We start from the raw sequence: 15,818 nt of genomic DNA, 5'->3' as shown, positions 1-15,818 counted from the left end.
CGCCGTAGCCATGTGCGAGGCGCCATTTTGCGCGCCCGCAACCTCGTGCGCGAGAGCGCCATCTTGCGAACCTGCCGCCCTCACTGCTTCGCTCTCCTCATGTCCCTCAATTTGGTCCTGGATCGACCCTGCCTCACTCTCCTCTACCGGAACCCAGCCGTCTTGATCTGCCATAGCGCGACTTTCAAAATTCGGGTTTTTTGTAAAACAAAATCAAATTTCGGTGTCTTTATAATTTTGACCAAATTTTTTCCTAGATGTTTTTTTTTTTTTAAATTTGGTTCGGGCCTCGAATCTCACTCCTCGACACCAATTGTTACGGATCGCGGTTAGATGTTATTTCGACCGAGCGGTGGTGTATTACCGCGACCTAACAGTTATTCCCCGACTAGACCCCGATTCCACCCAAACGTTGACCAAATCGCGCTATGCTAAATCAATGATGGAAAGGACACAACGACTGGGATAAATGAAACGACGCAAGGGGTACAGTTCTCAAGACCTCCGGAGGAGGATATAATTACAGTGGGGGAGAAAAGGGGTAGATTACAAGGTAGTGAGGTAAAGACACAGAAGAGATGGGCACTTAATTACAGTCTTATCTTAGCCCAGACAGACCACAGACAAACCGAACAAGGCTGACTTACACAGGGATTGATGGCAGGGAAGGACAGGTAGTTCGATAGCACAAGGTGCACCTTGGCTCGGGGACAGGATCAAGCACGGTCCAAGAGATGCAGGGAGGCCTCACAGCGCTCGGGGGTGGCGTCTTTCTTTCTCCAAGCTCAGCGCGCATCTGACGTCACCTCCCTCTTCCTGCGCATGCTCAGCGGGGAGTGACACGCCCTCGGCTGGTTGGCTCCGCCCCAGATGGGACCGGTCCGCCGCTCCCATTGGGTGCGGGGGTTACCGGGCTCCGCCCTTGACGAGGAGCTGACAGGGAGCCCCTATGTGGTAACCCCGTCGAGCACATGTTCGATGGCGGCTCGCTGGGAAGGCCTCATGCCCTCCCAACACCCCCTACCAACCAAGCCGGAGTGAGGACGCGCACTCCCTGTGCACGCCGCCGCCGTGCTGTTGTTGTTGTTGTTGTTGTTGCTGAACCGTGAGGAAGAGCTGCGGGGAGGTATTGGGAGGTCCTAAACTTCCTAACGGTGCCATACAATCACATTCTGGTGCAACGAAGGGTCAGAATTAATGGAAACGAGTCCTTAACTGACATAGACTAAGAATAACTAGCAAGATGTCCTATAGTTGTCTTACATGAGATGCGGTGAACCTGGGCACGACATTTAATGGGGGAAATAGGGGGAGGTCGGGTCTACAGAGTGTTGTTTACAGAAAATGGGACTAGGGAATGGGGGATTGGGGATAGTTGGGAAGTATTGAGGAAATAGGGGAATATTTACAAGCGGATATGGATGGATGCAAATCCCATATCCGCAACAATATATATATATATATATATTTTTTTAAAGCAAAAACTATGGAACTTAGGTGGAATGTGTTTTGAAAGCCATTGAGTAGACCTATTGGTCGATGTATATTCCAAGTTTCAGCCTGTTTCAATGTTTCGCCCTTGAGATATAAGCACTAGACCTTGAGATATAAGCACCAACACATTTTGAGTGGATGGACGGACGCACAGACAGCCAACAACGTGATTTCGAGGGTTTTCTTAATAAAACTCACGAATGTGGAAACAGACGTTGCTGAAATTTGGAACATATTACCTCAACGTACAAAGCATTTTATTCTGAAATTTGCAGCCGATTTCGTCCAGTGGAATCCGAGAAACGACTTTTCAGTCCCCATGTTAAAGTTGTATACAGAGAAACGATCCCTTATATGAAGGGAGGGGCGCCTTGCGCCTCCTTTGATCGAGGTCGTGATGTTTGAGCACACACGGTAGAAGAAGAAGAGGAAAAAGAATAAGAACTGATGCTGGGAGTCATTTGTCCATGGTCCGCTGATCGCAGATGTTTTTGTAATTCCCATTTACATGTGTATATGACAAATGCATGACCTCGATATATTCGTCCTCATCCTGCTGTGATGAATGTATGAGCTCAGTCATTCATTAATCAGTGGAACGACGCTGCGGGAGAGTAATATGTGTATTACAGGATGACGACATTACACGAGGAAGGGGGGAGAAGGGGTGGGTTTAGGGGTGAGGCAGGGTAGGGTTGGGAGGTCGTCATCATCATCGTTTCGATGATGCAGTGCCCCCATGTTTCCAGCAAGCTGGTACTCATTTTGGCGACCAATGGGAAGGATGACAGGCTGAGTCAACCCACCCGGTGTTATTTAACGGTGCGACAGGTTCTCGATCTCAAGATCCTATAAAATCAGTATTTGGAGAAGTAAGTTACAGCTGATGTTCTCCAAGTGTTAGAATAGCTACCCCAGAGTCCCATCAAGGCCATACAGGATTACCTGGAAACAGAGAAGAATGTTACCAAGCAGGTGTGTTCAGTTACCAAGCAGCTCGCTATCGCTTGCCAAGCTAGCTGTTCCGTATTAACGGTTTCTAATGGAGTGCTTGTTTGAGTGCTTAAGCCGCTTGGCGAGCGCTGTACAAGAAACCTGGTAACTGAGCACACTCCGGGCTTGGTTGAGAGGTCAGCGGAGTAGAAGGGGAAAAAGAATTACAATGTTTAATTTTCCCCATCCTGGGGGAAGGGGAACTTATTATGATTATTGAAAACAAAAATGAAATAAACAAGAAGACGTCATGCGGAGCATGATACTTGCAAAATCCGCCCCCCCCCCTCCCCAAGAAAAAAAAATTCCATTGATACAGAAAATTGTCCATTTCATCAAGATTAAAAATGACAATCTTGATCAAAGCTCGGGTCAATAGAAAGAAACCTTGATGATTTTCAGATGAAAAATGATGATTTTGGAAGGTTGACCTTGAGTTGACCGTTGACCTAAAAAATAGTTGGTTTCCCTATTTAGTGACTCAATGTGCAAATGCTGTTCAATTTTCAAGTCAATCGGATGAAAATTGACGGTTTTCAGATGAAAAGTGATGATTTTGGAAGTTTGACCTTGAGTTGACCTTTGACCTTTTGACCTCAAAAATAGTATGTTTCCCAATTTCGTGACTCGATATGCAAATGCGGTTCAATTTTCAAGTCAATCGGGTGAGAATTGATGGCTTCTTAGATGAAAATTTATGATTTTTAAAATTTGACCTTTTGACCTCAAAAATAGTTCATTTCCCAATTTAGTGACTCAATATACAAATAAAAACCACCTTTAGAGGCCATTTTTCCCCGCAAGCGGGGGTTGGCCTTTTTCGGGAACTGTGGTTGTTGTTGTTTTTCGGTCCCCTTTTGGAAGCAATGTTTTACGGCCGGATGCCCTTCCTGACGCCAACCCTTTTTGCCGCCTTTAACGACAAGCAGGGAATTACCAGTGAACTGGTACTCAATTTGCCGACCTCGGAAGGATGAGCAGGCTGAGTTAACCCCCCTGGCGTTAATTCAGCGATTGACCGGGATTCGAACCCAGGATCCTAGGATCCTAAGCCAGCACCCTAGCCGCCAGCCCAACACCATCAACTGACTCAATATACAAATGCTATTCAATTTTCAAGTGAATCGGATTTGAAATGGCGATTTTAAAAATTTGACCTCCAGATGACCTTTGACTTTGACCTCAAAATCAATAGGCTTCTCAATTGGGACGACCTCTACAACTTGGTAAAGTTTTGTGACGATCGGTTTAGAATTGTGACCTGTAGGCCGGTGACAAACAAACAGACAGACAAATGAAAAATCACTCATAGAGCGACACTTGGCAAAAGAGAACAAAGCAGAATGGCACTCAATAGAGAATCCTTTTGACCTCACAAATAATTGGTGGTTGAATTCAGTTAGCTGATATGAAAATCCAATTCAAATTTGAAGTCAATCGGATGAAAATTGAGGCTTTTAGAAATTCAAAAAAAGTGGTTGACCTTTACCTTTTAGCCTACGCTGATCTCAAAAATAGTTGGTAGTTGAATTCATTTTGCCGATATGTAAATCCTATTCAAATTTCAAGTCAATTTCAAGTCAAATTCAAATTCCAACTTCTTTCCTGGAAGTCCTGGCAGTGTCCATATGTTTTATACCTCTCCCACCCCCCCCCCTTCCCATGCCTCCCCCCCAAAGCCCTCTCCCTCCCACAGTTCTCTCGGTCCCTGCTCTCAAATGTTGTGTTTGTGTCCTTCCCCCTCCCTCCCCATCTTGTCTAGCGCTCCCGATGTTATATGTTTTATGTGTCGGTTTTTGTCTTTCTGTGTGATTAATGTTCGCTCTTTCACGAGCCTCGATCTTGTATACAAAAAAAAAAACAAAAAAAAAAATCGGATTAAAATTGAGGATTTTAGAGATTCAAAAAAAAGTGGTTGACCTTTGGCCTACGTTGACCTTTTGGCCTACGCTGATCTCAAAAATAGTTGATGGTTGAATTCAGTAAGCCGATATGTAAATCCTATTCAAATTTCAAGTCGATCAGATGAAAATTGAGGATTTTAGAAATTTGAAAAAAGTGGTTGACCTTTGGCCTATGTTGACCTTTTGGCCTAAGATAATCTCTAAAATAGTTGGTGGTTGAATTCAGTTAGCCGATATGTAAATCCTCTTCAAATTTCAAGTCGGATGAAAATTGAGGATTTTAGAAATTTGAAATGGTTGTTGACCTTTGGCCTATGTTGACCTTTTGGCCTATGCTGATCTCAAAAATAGTTGGTGGTTGAATTCAGTTTGCCGATATGTATATCCTATTCAAATTTCAAGTCAATCGGATGAAAATTGAGGATTTTAGAAATTTGAAGTGGTTGAGCTTTGGCCTATGTTGACCTTTTGACCCCAAAAATATATAGGATTTTGTCGGACCACGAACTCTTCCATTTGGTAAAGTTTCGTGAAGATCGGTTTAAAATTGTGTCCTGTAGGCAAGTATAAGTGATCGGACAGACAAACACACAAACACACAAACCGGAGTGATCAACATACTTGCAAATTTTTTTTTTTTTTTTGGTTAAGTACCAAACACACAAATATAAACAAACAAACACAAAACGGAATACTTGCAAATATATATATATATATTTTTTGCCAAGTAACAAACACAAACACACAAACCGGAGTGATCAATATACGTACTTGCAAAATTTTTTTTTTTTTTTGCCAAGTACCAAACACACACAAACACACATAAACAAACAAACACAAACCGGAGTGAGCAACATACTTGCAAAAATTTTTTTTTTTCTTTGCCAAGTAACAGACGGAACCACAAACGCAACCGACCAATATACTTGAAAAATCTTCGATTTTGCAAGTAATAATAAAACGTTGGAGCCGTTTTTATACACATTTTGTATATTTTCCACATTTGTGAACCTCGAACCCTATAAAAGCCGCAAGGCCACTTGGTACAGGTTATACAGTACGTGATTGTACGTATTAAAAACTTGTAACCACCTGCACAGGGCAGGAGCAAGTGAAGGAGAGAAACGATTAATCGAAACGAGCGAGCTCACCGTGGAGCAAAGGCGGAATAAGGGAAAGGAGTTAAACCTGGGATGCAACACGGCCGCGGCGGGCCAGACGACCCCCTTGGAACACGAGCGGTTCGCTGACATGTTGGCGGACGGCGGTAAAAAGGGGCCGGAGAGAAACACTGTGCCGTGTGAAAGAGAAATGGAAACTTTCCGTGATCTCTCTGCGTTGGAAAAGGGGGGAAAAAAATCTACAAGGAAGTGGCGCACGCGGCGTTTTCCGAATCGCGCGGGAAAAGATATAAGTGAGAAAGAACCAACAATGAATGATGTTGAAAGTCGCAGTGGGAACGCGTCGCTCGCTGCGTGTGCTCCGTTTTTCTTCTTCTTCTATGTTATAACCTCCACATCTTTCTCACATCCACGTCACACGTCATCGTTTTCTTCGATCCTACATATTCACATCCTCCTCTCTTCTCTCCCGGTGTTACACTTCATTTCCTTCCTGTCTTGTCCCGTCCACCCGGCCCCAGACGGCTCGGGCCTCCTGGTGCGCCCGTAGTTCGACTTTTAATCTTCCTCTTGAAACCCCCGCCTCGGCTCCGCCTTCGGTTCCGCTACCGCCCCCGGCCACTCCCCCTGCCCCGCCTCCGGCCACTCCCCCTGCCCCGCCTCCGGCCCTGGCTGATGTCCATCAAACGTTGTCCGTGCACACCTCTCGGTGCAGTCGTGGTTCCAGTTGTTTATATTAATTGTTTTGGAGATTGCGCGAGTTCGTGCCGAGGGAAGTTGTTGCTGTTGGCTGTGGAGTGGTCGGGGGGTGGAGGGGCGAGGTGGGGGGCACGAGGTGAGCCGGAGCGAGGCTCGTAGTTGAGGAAGAGGCGGGAGTTTGAGTGCAGCGGTTTTGGTGGCACCGGGAGACCGAGGCCGAACCGGGCCCCGGCCATGGCGGCCGCAGGTCCAGCGGTCCGGGCCTCCGTCGCGGCTCCCGCCGGGGCCGGACCCGCAGCACAGGTCCCCCCGCCGGCCTCCTCACCTCCTCCGTCCCCATCGATCCCCGTACCGGCCAATAACGGCGGCCTGCTCTGCCTAACTCCGGACGGCCCGACCCGGGACTCTCTGAGCGGCGTCTCCTTCCAGCTGCAGATCGGCCTCGCCCGGGAGTCCGTGGCCCTGGATCCCGGTGATCTGGGCCTGGCCGCGGTCAAGGAGCTCGCTTGCTGTGTGGTCGATCAGAAGGTACGGACGTAGTGAGGGGGGCATTGTCTGCACGGGTTTGTCCGCCGTCTAAACGTCCTGTCCGTGCCTCCATTGGTTTCGTGTTGGTGATGTTCACGAGCTGTTTCGTACGAACTTATGAAACTTTTAAACTTCTCTTTGACTGTTATTGTGAGTAAAGTTGGGGTTTATTCATTATTTCTCCCCCACTTGTTGCCCCGATTGCCCTTTAATGAATTCCTAATTTCCCATCATTTTCCTCATGACCATCGAGGTTGCTTTCAGAATTTTTTGTCTTTTCAAAAAAAAAAACGTTGCTTTGTCTGAAACTCGTGTTCTATTTATGTGTAAGACATAGACGCAGCTGGTTTTCTTTCCAGCCGGAGACACCTGCAGCCGTATACTAACCTGAGCTGTTCGTGTTTGAGGAAAACTCGACAGGGGGCAAACAGGTCCATCCTGCCTGTGCCACATCCACCCCAACCCCAACCCCAACCACCCACAACGAAAACGATGTGGGAAAAGGCCAACAGGTCCATCCTGCCTGTGCCACATCCACCCCAACCCCAACCCTAACCACCCACAAGGAAAACGATGTGGGAAAAGGCCAACAGGTCCATCCTGCCTGTGCCACATCCACCCCAATCCCAACCCCAACCCCAACCACCCACAACGAAAACAATGTGGGAAAGGGCCAACAGGTCCATCCTGCCTGTGCCACATCCACCCCAACCCCTACTCCAACCACCCACAAGGAAAACAATGTGGGGAAAGGCCAACAGGTCCATCCTGCCTGTGCCACATCCACCCCAATCCCAACCCCAACCCCAACCACCCACAACGAAAACAATGTGGGAAAGGGCCAACAGGTCCATCCTGCCTGTGCCACATCCACCCCAACCCCTACCCCAACCACCCACAAGGAAAACAATGTGGGGAAAGGCCAACAGGTCCATCCTGCCTGTGCCACATCCACCCCAATCCCAACCCCAACCCCAACCACCCACAACGAAAACAATGTGGGAAAAGGCCAACAGGTCCATCCTGCCTGTGCCACATCCATCCCAATCCCAACCCCAACCACCCACAAGGAAAACAATGTGGGAAAAGGCCAACAGGTCCATCCTGCCTGTGCCACATCCATCCCAATCCCAACCCCAACCCCAACCACCCACAACCAAAACAGTGGGAAATGGCCAACAGGTCCATCCTGCCTGTGCCACATCCACCCCAATCCCAACCCCAACCCCAACCACCCACAACGAAAACAATGTGGGAAAGGGCCAACAGGTCCATCCTGCCTGTGCCACATCCACCCCAACCCCAACCACCCACAAGGAAAACGATGTGGGAAAAGGCCAACAGGTCCATCCTACCTGTGCCACATCCACCCCAACACCAACCACAACCACCCACAAGGAAAACGATGTGGGAAAAGGCCAACAGGTCCATCCTACCTGTGCCACATCCACCCCAATCCCAACCCCAACCCCAACCACCCACAACGAAAACAATGTGGGAAAGGGCCAACAGGTCCATCCTGCCTGTGCCACATCCACCCCAACACCAACCACAACCCCCCACAAGGAAAACGATGTGGGAAAATGCCAACAGGTCCATCCTGCCTGTGCCACATCCACCCCAACCCCAATCCCAACCACAACCCCAATCCCAACCCCAACCACCCACAACGAAAACAGTGGGAAATGGCCAACAGGTCCATCCTGCCTGTGCCACATCCACCCCAAACCCAATCCCAACCCCAACCACCCACAACGAAAACAATGTGGGAAAGGGCCAACAGGTCCATCCTGCCTGTGCCACATCCACCCCAATCCCAACCATAACCACCCCGCAAGGAAAACGATGTGGGAAAAGGCCAACAGGTCCATCCTACCTGTGCCACATCCACCCCAATCCCCAACCCAATGACCCACAAGAAAACACAACATGGGAAGAGGTCAATAGGCCTATCCTGTCTGTCCCACATCCACACCTTCCACCCCCAACCCAATGAGCAAATTCACATACAGTGTGATGTGGACTGTGCATCTTTCATTCTGTAATGATTGACATGGGAGTGTTACCTGTCATGCCATGGTCCCTCCGGGTCAGTTTTTGGGGAGCATTTCTGATCGGAACGCCGTTTCTTTGTCACAAGCTGCACACCCACAGAATACCTTGGTCTTAATAGAACACACGTCTGAATTTGGGACCTCTCTATTTTCCAAAACTTTATTTAACCTGTGCTGTTGACAATAAGTCACTTGTTTTGGTTGCAAGTTATGGGTTTTGTACACACATTCCAGCCATGTAAATACTCAACATCTCCAGAATCCCTTTAGTTCGATGCAAGGCAGCGATTCATGGCATAAATTGCCAACGATTGTTCTTGCTTGCCGTAACCTCCCTTTGACTGACTGTGACGTCAAGCGGCTTGAATTCCCATAGTATTTACGATTCTGGACGTCACGGTGGATGTTGCATGTCCTGTTGCAACGCTGCGATAGTCGGTGCCCACCATTATCTTTACGAGCCTTGCCACGTGTTGTGTACCTGCTGTAACGGATGAGTTTTGAAATGTTTTCTTGCGCTCTGTTTTTGCTTCAAATGTGGCTTCGTTGGGCGTGGGTGTGGAGTAGAAGATTTGGCTTTTTATGTGGCAATGGAAAACGAGTCTGTAAGTGCCCCATATATATCTTCATGCTTTTGGAGAAGGAAATTGTAATCCACTTCTTATGTCCTTCAGCAAATTATGTTTGAGCAAAACTTTTATACGAATAAATGCGCAGCCATTTGCTTTTGCAAAGTGGCTTGTTTTCCCCAGTGCCTTAAGTCGCCATTGCTCATACTGCAATATTCACGAAGGTCACCAGAAGTAGCACGTGAGTAACAACTGTCAAAACAGAGGAAAAACCTCCGTCATATTTTTGTTTATCTTGACTAGACTTTCACTTTGGGCATTTGAAGAGGGAAACCTGAGCTCTGATTTTGTGTCAATGTGGTGAAGCAGTACAAGAAGCGGACTGACTGATACAAACATGGTCGATGATGAGGATAGGAAAAAGGCTGACCGATGTTGAGCAGAATAGTTTATTAAAGTGTTTAAAGCCATGGCAGTGTAGTTTGTGGCAGTGTTGAGCAAGTTGTTATTTTTCTCGAAACGCTCTCTCTCTACATCTGCAGAAGTGACAAGGGAGTGGGTGGTGGGAGGGAGGAGGAAGCATCATGAAGTTGGAGGTGGCCATCCCAACTTGGTAGAACATCCACATGCACACCCTGAGTACAAACAATCTAGGTTCAATACATTTCTTCCATGAAACAAATAGTCATGTACATTACCAGTCAAAAGTTTATGTACACCCAACATGATCTTACTGTAATTCACCAAATGTCTGTCTGTCTGTCTGTCCGTCAGTTCGAAGGTACCGCAAAAACGGCTCAACCAATCGCAACGATATTTTGGGTGGGTATTCCTGGGACCCCTGGGAGTAAAATAGGCCATATTGTTTTTCCAATTTTTCAAGTTTTCCAATCTTCCAATTTTCCAGTTTTTCCAAACACGACGGAATAATATTTACCGATATGAACAGTGATGTGGCTTTTGTTGAAATTCTACAAATACTGTTTATTCTACGTACCAGGAGAGAGAGAGTAGATCGACTCCTGACAAACTCTTCCTATATAAACGTGCGGCTCCGAAGTAACATGGCAGCATGTGCAAAGCGACTGAGAAACAGGTGTGGCGGCCGCTTCCGTGTTACAGATTCGGCGCACACTCTTCACACATAAATGTGCGATTGAGAAAGACGTGTAGCGGACGCTTCCGTTTTGCAGAATTCAATCTTTTTTTCAAAATGGGTGTCATGTACTGTTTAGATTTTGATGATTTGCGTGCGATATGATTCAACGGATGTTTATATGAATCGTTTGAAATTTTAAAAAAGCCTTCAATTTCTGATATTTTGCCTTTTCATTTGGGCCTCCCAATTGAAGCCCCACCCATATGGCGGGTACCATTGCTAGTGTGTTTAATGTGCAAAATGAACATAAGATGTGAACAAAACTCTTACCAAATATATATCTGCTTATCTACTGATAATTAATATATTGTGCTTCAATGCATCTTTCTTGTGCGAAACGTAGGTTTAAAGCAATTTTTGGAAATAGGTCGAAAAGTGCAATACTAAATCCAAACTGAAACGCGAAGTTAATGTTATTGATGTTTCATCTCAGGAGCAAAAACTGTTTACAAATACTCTGCTCTGTATGGAATGAATGCTTGTGCTTAGTTTCTTCATCACGTGCAATGTCTATTATTGCCAGGTGTTGCAAATAATGCTTACAGAAAGGCCAGCCATACAATCTAATGAGTGTTTTTGTGTTTCAGATTGCATGAACATGGGTGCCAAAGCTCGGCTAATGCCAGAAAAAAGACAGGCAATTGTAACTTTGAGAAAAGGCCTTGACACAGTTGCAATGCTGGAGCTGTTTAGCTGGGCTCTAATTTCCGATGCTGTAAGACGTCTGTTGCACAGACTGGTGACTCGGATTACTTGCCCTGCGATTCTGTTGTGAATCTTAGTCGACCAGAACGTTTTCTATCGGCATTTTTACCAGTTTCGTTATGTCGTTTAACCCTTTGAGTGCGGATGATGTCCAGTGCCGCAACCCGTGAAAAAGTTTTGTGTTCGGATGATGTTGCTACACGTCATCGACTATACCTACAAATAGATCGTCAGTACGTGGATGCATTCCCGTACCAAAACGCCAAATTAATCCCTTACTGGGGGTATTTTTATCAAAAAAATGCTGTACTCAAAGGGTTAACGGCACAAGCAACTGCATTTACTGACACTTGTAATTTGTTTTGCAATTTGTCTCTAGGATCAGCCTCATTTTCTCAAAGTTACAATTGCCTGTTATAGTTACAAACCTACGTTTTGCACAAGAAAGATGCATTGAAGCACAATATATTATCAGTAGATATGCAGATATATCTTTGGTAAGAGTTTTGTTTACCTTCTATGTTAATTTTGCACATTAAACACATTATGTTGGGTGTACCTAACTTTTTGACTGGTGGTGTATGTTTCAACACATTCCATTTTATAGCATCAGTCAATACTTTGTGTGTGTCCACCCTTTGAATTCTCAAGTGCCATCATTTTTACCCATGCTTCCTGTATAGTACTGAAGTACTCTTACAGGAACGTTTTGCCAAATAACCTGTAATACATTCCACAGTTCTGTAAAGTTAGTTGGGCTCCTCCCATTCTTCTCTGTTTCCAGGTAATCCCATATGGCCTTGATGGGACTCTGGGGTGGCTATTCTAACACTTGGAGAGCATCAGAACCTACTTCTCCAAATACTGTTTTACTATAGTGGGAGTGTGTTTGGGATCATTATCTGGTTGGAAATCGAGTCCTCTTCCGATTAAACGATTTACACTAGGAATTGCATGTTGCTGCAGTATCTGCAGTATCTGCTTGTACTTATCTTTTGTTCACACCCCATTGATTTTTAACAAGCTTTCCTACATCCAAAGCCCCAGATAGTCACAGACAGTCATAACCTCAGACAATCACAGAGCCTCCCTTGTGTGTATCAGTCAGCTGCAAACTTTTGCATGTCGTAACATTCTCCAGGCCTTAAGTGTACAAACTGGCGTCTTAGATCGAAAAAGTTCAAACTTCGATTCATCAGACCAGAGTACCTGATTGCATTGTTCAGTCACCCAATCTTGGTGTTGTCTTGCAAATTCCTGTCTTTGTACAAAGCCAGTTTCTTTTAGACGTTTGCAAAGTGTGCCTCGCACCATTGTCAGAAATCATCAGCTTTTCTGCTATTTTATTCATGGTGTGCCCTTTTTCTCGAAGAGTTGGGATCATCACACGCCGCTCTGTTGAAAGTTGCTTACTCGGTGCCATTGTGACCACTCGTAGCCTTTCAAGTAAGGAAATAAGCTGATGGAAAAGTAATTTCACACATTCACTCATTTGCAACTTTTATTGTGGTTTCTTGTCATTTGCATTAATGTAACTAGTGTTGATTACTTCAATAATTTATCATTCTTTACTGTACAAATTTCCACAAACTGTTTCTTGCATCGCAAAAATTAATATCTTTTCAATTTCCCAATTTATTTTATATACTTAATGCAGGGCTCCACATCGACTTTTTAGGGTGATCTGCCAGGAACCCATTTTTTTGTAATGGTGATTTTTTTTTTTGGGTTCCCAGAAACCCCCCACCCCCCCAAAAAAAACAAGAACAATAAAAGGAAAATTGTAAAACTTCTTTTCTATGCTATTCAAGTTTGGAAAATGGATATTTCTGCATACGCTGATCATTGGAAAGTCCCAAACACATCAACCAGCCTTTGTTTAATAGAGTGAGACAGAAAATGCTCATTTATTAAAGAACAGCAAGATATTTATTTGGACTGAACTTCATCATCACTTGTCTATGTTAGAAGTGCACAGCCTTAACACTGATACTGGAAAGAATCTAAGCCTTGTATTCTCAACTACCACAAATATGCAACTTGGTGTTTTTTGCCAAAATGTATGATTTTAAAGAAGCACGGCAACTTCTTCAAACTTGACCATCTTTCTTCCAAAAGCACTTGGCAACTAAGATCTTGGCCTTTGGCATTTGTTGTAGTGAAAAATACGTAGCAACTTGACATTTGGCATATGTAGGAGTGAAACGTGCAGAGCATAAATAGCCAGCGGAGCTTGCTGATGTGCCGGCCGAACACGAGGGCACACACTCCTCTCATCCGCCTTAACTTGTCTTCCTCCTGCTGCATCAGGAACACTCTCTTCTCGACTTTCTGCCCCATTCTCCATTTTTTTTCCGCAGGTGCGAAGCCAAATCGAGAGTGTCTTTTCTGACTCATTTTTCTGATTTATTTCAATCGATGTAAATGGCCATATTTGGATGCACTTTACTCTTATGAGGGTGTCTTGTATTCATTGATATAATTATATTTCTAATATCTACCTGCAAGTTAACTTTCAGAAAAGTTCAATTCCATTGTTATTATGATTGATTAAATTAAGTTTTAATAATAATTTACCAAGGGCCCACTAAGTATTTGCCTGTGCCGTCTGCTGGTATGCTTTATTTTCACCGCTGTCGTACATGGAATACACCCAAAAGCTCATTTGCATATTTTGAATAAATAAACTTGACCAGGAAACTGTGCGAAACCAAAATGAGAGAACTGTGTGAGCCCGTGATTTTGTTTACATCACTGAACATAGCTCGTAGACGAGACTCATTATAACTCTGAATAACTTCTTATAACTCATTCTCCAGAATAGTCTACATGGGCATTATTGTCCCTCACCGATGTAGGCCTTGTCATGTACCATACTGGCAATAAAATATCATCAGTCCAACGCCACCAAGATTTATCGTAAGAATGTATAGGTTCTTTAGGACAGAGCTCAGGCGTGATCATCAAATTGTAAATCGTAATCGACCAATCGTTTTCACATTTTGGTTCATGTGTTCGCAAGTTCTCTGCATTCCCACAGACCACATGTGAGTGCAGTGCACTTGAGAATTATTAATAGTACCTCTAATTTTGCCGATATTTCATCGAATGAAGTGTATTTGAAAAACCTTGTCACACTGATCATCGCAATCGGTAAGTTTGGGATAAAAATTGATGTCCAGTATGCGATAATTTTTGTCCATTATGCAACATCGCAATCAAGAGATATTTTGCCTCATATATATATATATATATATATATACATATATATATATATATATATATATATATATATATATATATATATATATATATATATATATATATATATATATATATATATATATATATATATATATATATATATATATATATATGTATACACATATATATACAGACTTGGCATTTAATATGGAATATATATTTTTTCTTGACGGGTTTACTTTCTGAACTCAGTACATCAATCTGGTGAGTTTCTTTTACCCTTCGGTGATGTCTTTGTTGAAAGAACCATGTCACTGATTGTCTTTCGCAGCAAGAAGTCAATAACAGGATTATATCACAGGTGGCGTGACAAAATGTAAGGACAGGTATATTTGACGATTGGCTTCACAATCGGGTATATAAGGGTTGTTGCGTTCTGTATTAGTGGAAAACAACTGCTGCACGTCCACAAAAGTTATTGCCGCTTCCTCTGGGGATGGTCCGTCAACTTGATAATGCTGTTTGTCATGGAGTGGTGGCTTTACGAAATTCTGGCATGAAACGGCGTGCTATTGCTCGGCAGTATGGCATCACTCAAGGTCAGGTGTCAAAGATCCTGAAACGAAATGCTCAGAGGGGTGTCCCTACTCCAATACCGAGGCCAGGACGTCCACGCAGAACCACAAGGAGAGATGATCGCCAGCTGCACCGGTTCATCTGCAATGGCCGTACCAAGTCAGCTAATCGGCTTAGGGCTGAGTGGCAGCAACTGACAAATGTGCCTGTATCCAGAAAGCAAAGTCAACCAACGACTGGTTCAAGCAGGCTATCGTGCCAGGCGTCCCCTGAGAAAGCCACGCCTGACCAGACAACACAGCCAGCGCCGATTGCAGTGGGCCAGAGAGCACCGTCAATGGCAGCCAGGACACTGGAATCACGTGACCTTCAGTGATGAGTCTAGATTTTGGGTCTATCGTCAAGATGGCCGCGCCCGAGTGCGCAGACAAGTGCATGAAGCCTACAACAAAGATTGTATAGTGCCAAGAGTCCAAGCTGGAGGTGGTGGGGTGACCGTTTGGGCTGCTTTTCATGGAGGGGGAAAAACTGACCTGGTTGTTCTGAATGGAAACCTGAACCAGTTCAAGTACAGGGTCATTCTCGAAGAAACATTGCTTCCATTTGCTCATGCAGCCTTTCGAGGAAACTTTGTCTTCCAAGATGACAATGCACGGCCTCATCGTGCTCGCATGATCCAACACTTTCTTGCTGACCGTGGTGTAGAGCATATGGAGTGGCCTGCCATGTCCCCGGATATGAATCCGATAGATAACTTGTGGGCAGAATTAACGCGTCAAATCGACAACTTGGACCAGCAGCCGACCTCTGTG

The 15,818-nt window shown here is 44.8% G+C and overlaps 1 protein-coding gene across 1 annotated transcript in view; it reads left to right on the top strand.

Moving 5' to 3' along the window:
• The first annotated feature begins 6,191 nt into the window (after positions 1–6,191).
• Positions 6,192–15,818, top strand: part of LOC144892422 (serine/threonine-protein kinase D3-like) — an 86,252-nt gene continuing 76,625 nt past the window's right edge. The window contains exon 1 of the mRNA XM_078779065.1: positions 6,192–6,739. Coding sequence (XP_078635191.1) covers positions 6,446–6,739 — 294 coding nt within the window. The 5' untranslated portion in view covers positions 6,192–6,445. The remainder of the gene's footprint in view (positions 6,740–15,818) is intronic.

This window comes from Myxine glutinosa, chromosome 5, assembly GCF_964187855.1.
Source record: "Myxine glutinosa chromosome 5, kmMyxGlut1.1, whole genome shotgun sequence".
Classification (NCBI taxonomy): Eukaryota; Metazoa; Chordata; class Myxini; order Myxiniformes; family Myxinidae; genus Myxine; species Myxine glutinosa.
The sequence above is the reverse complement of the archived record's forward strand: the minus strand, read 5'-3'. Positions and strand labels throughout refer to the sequence as shown.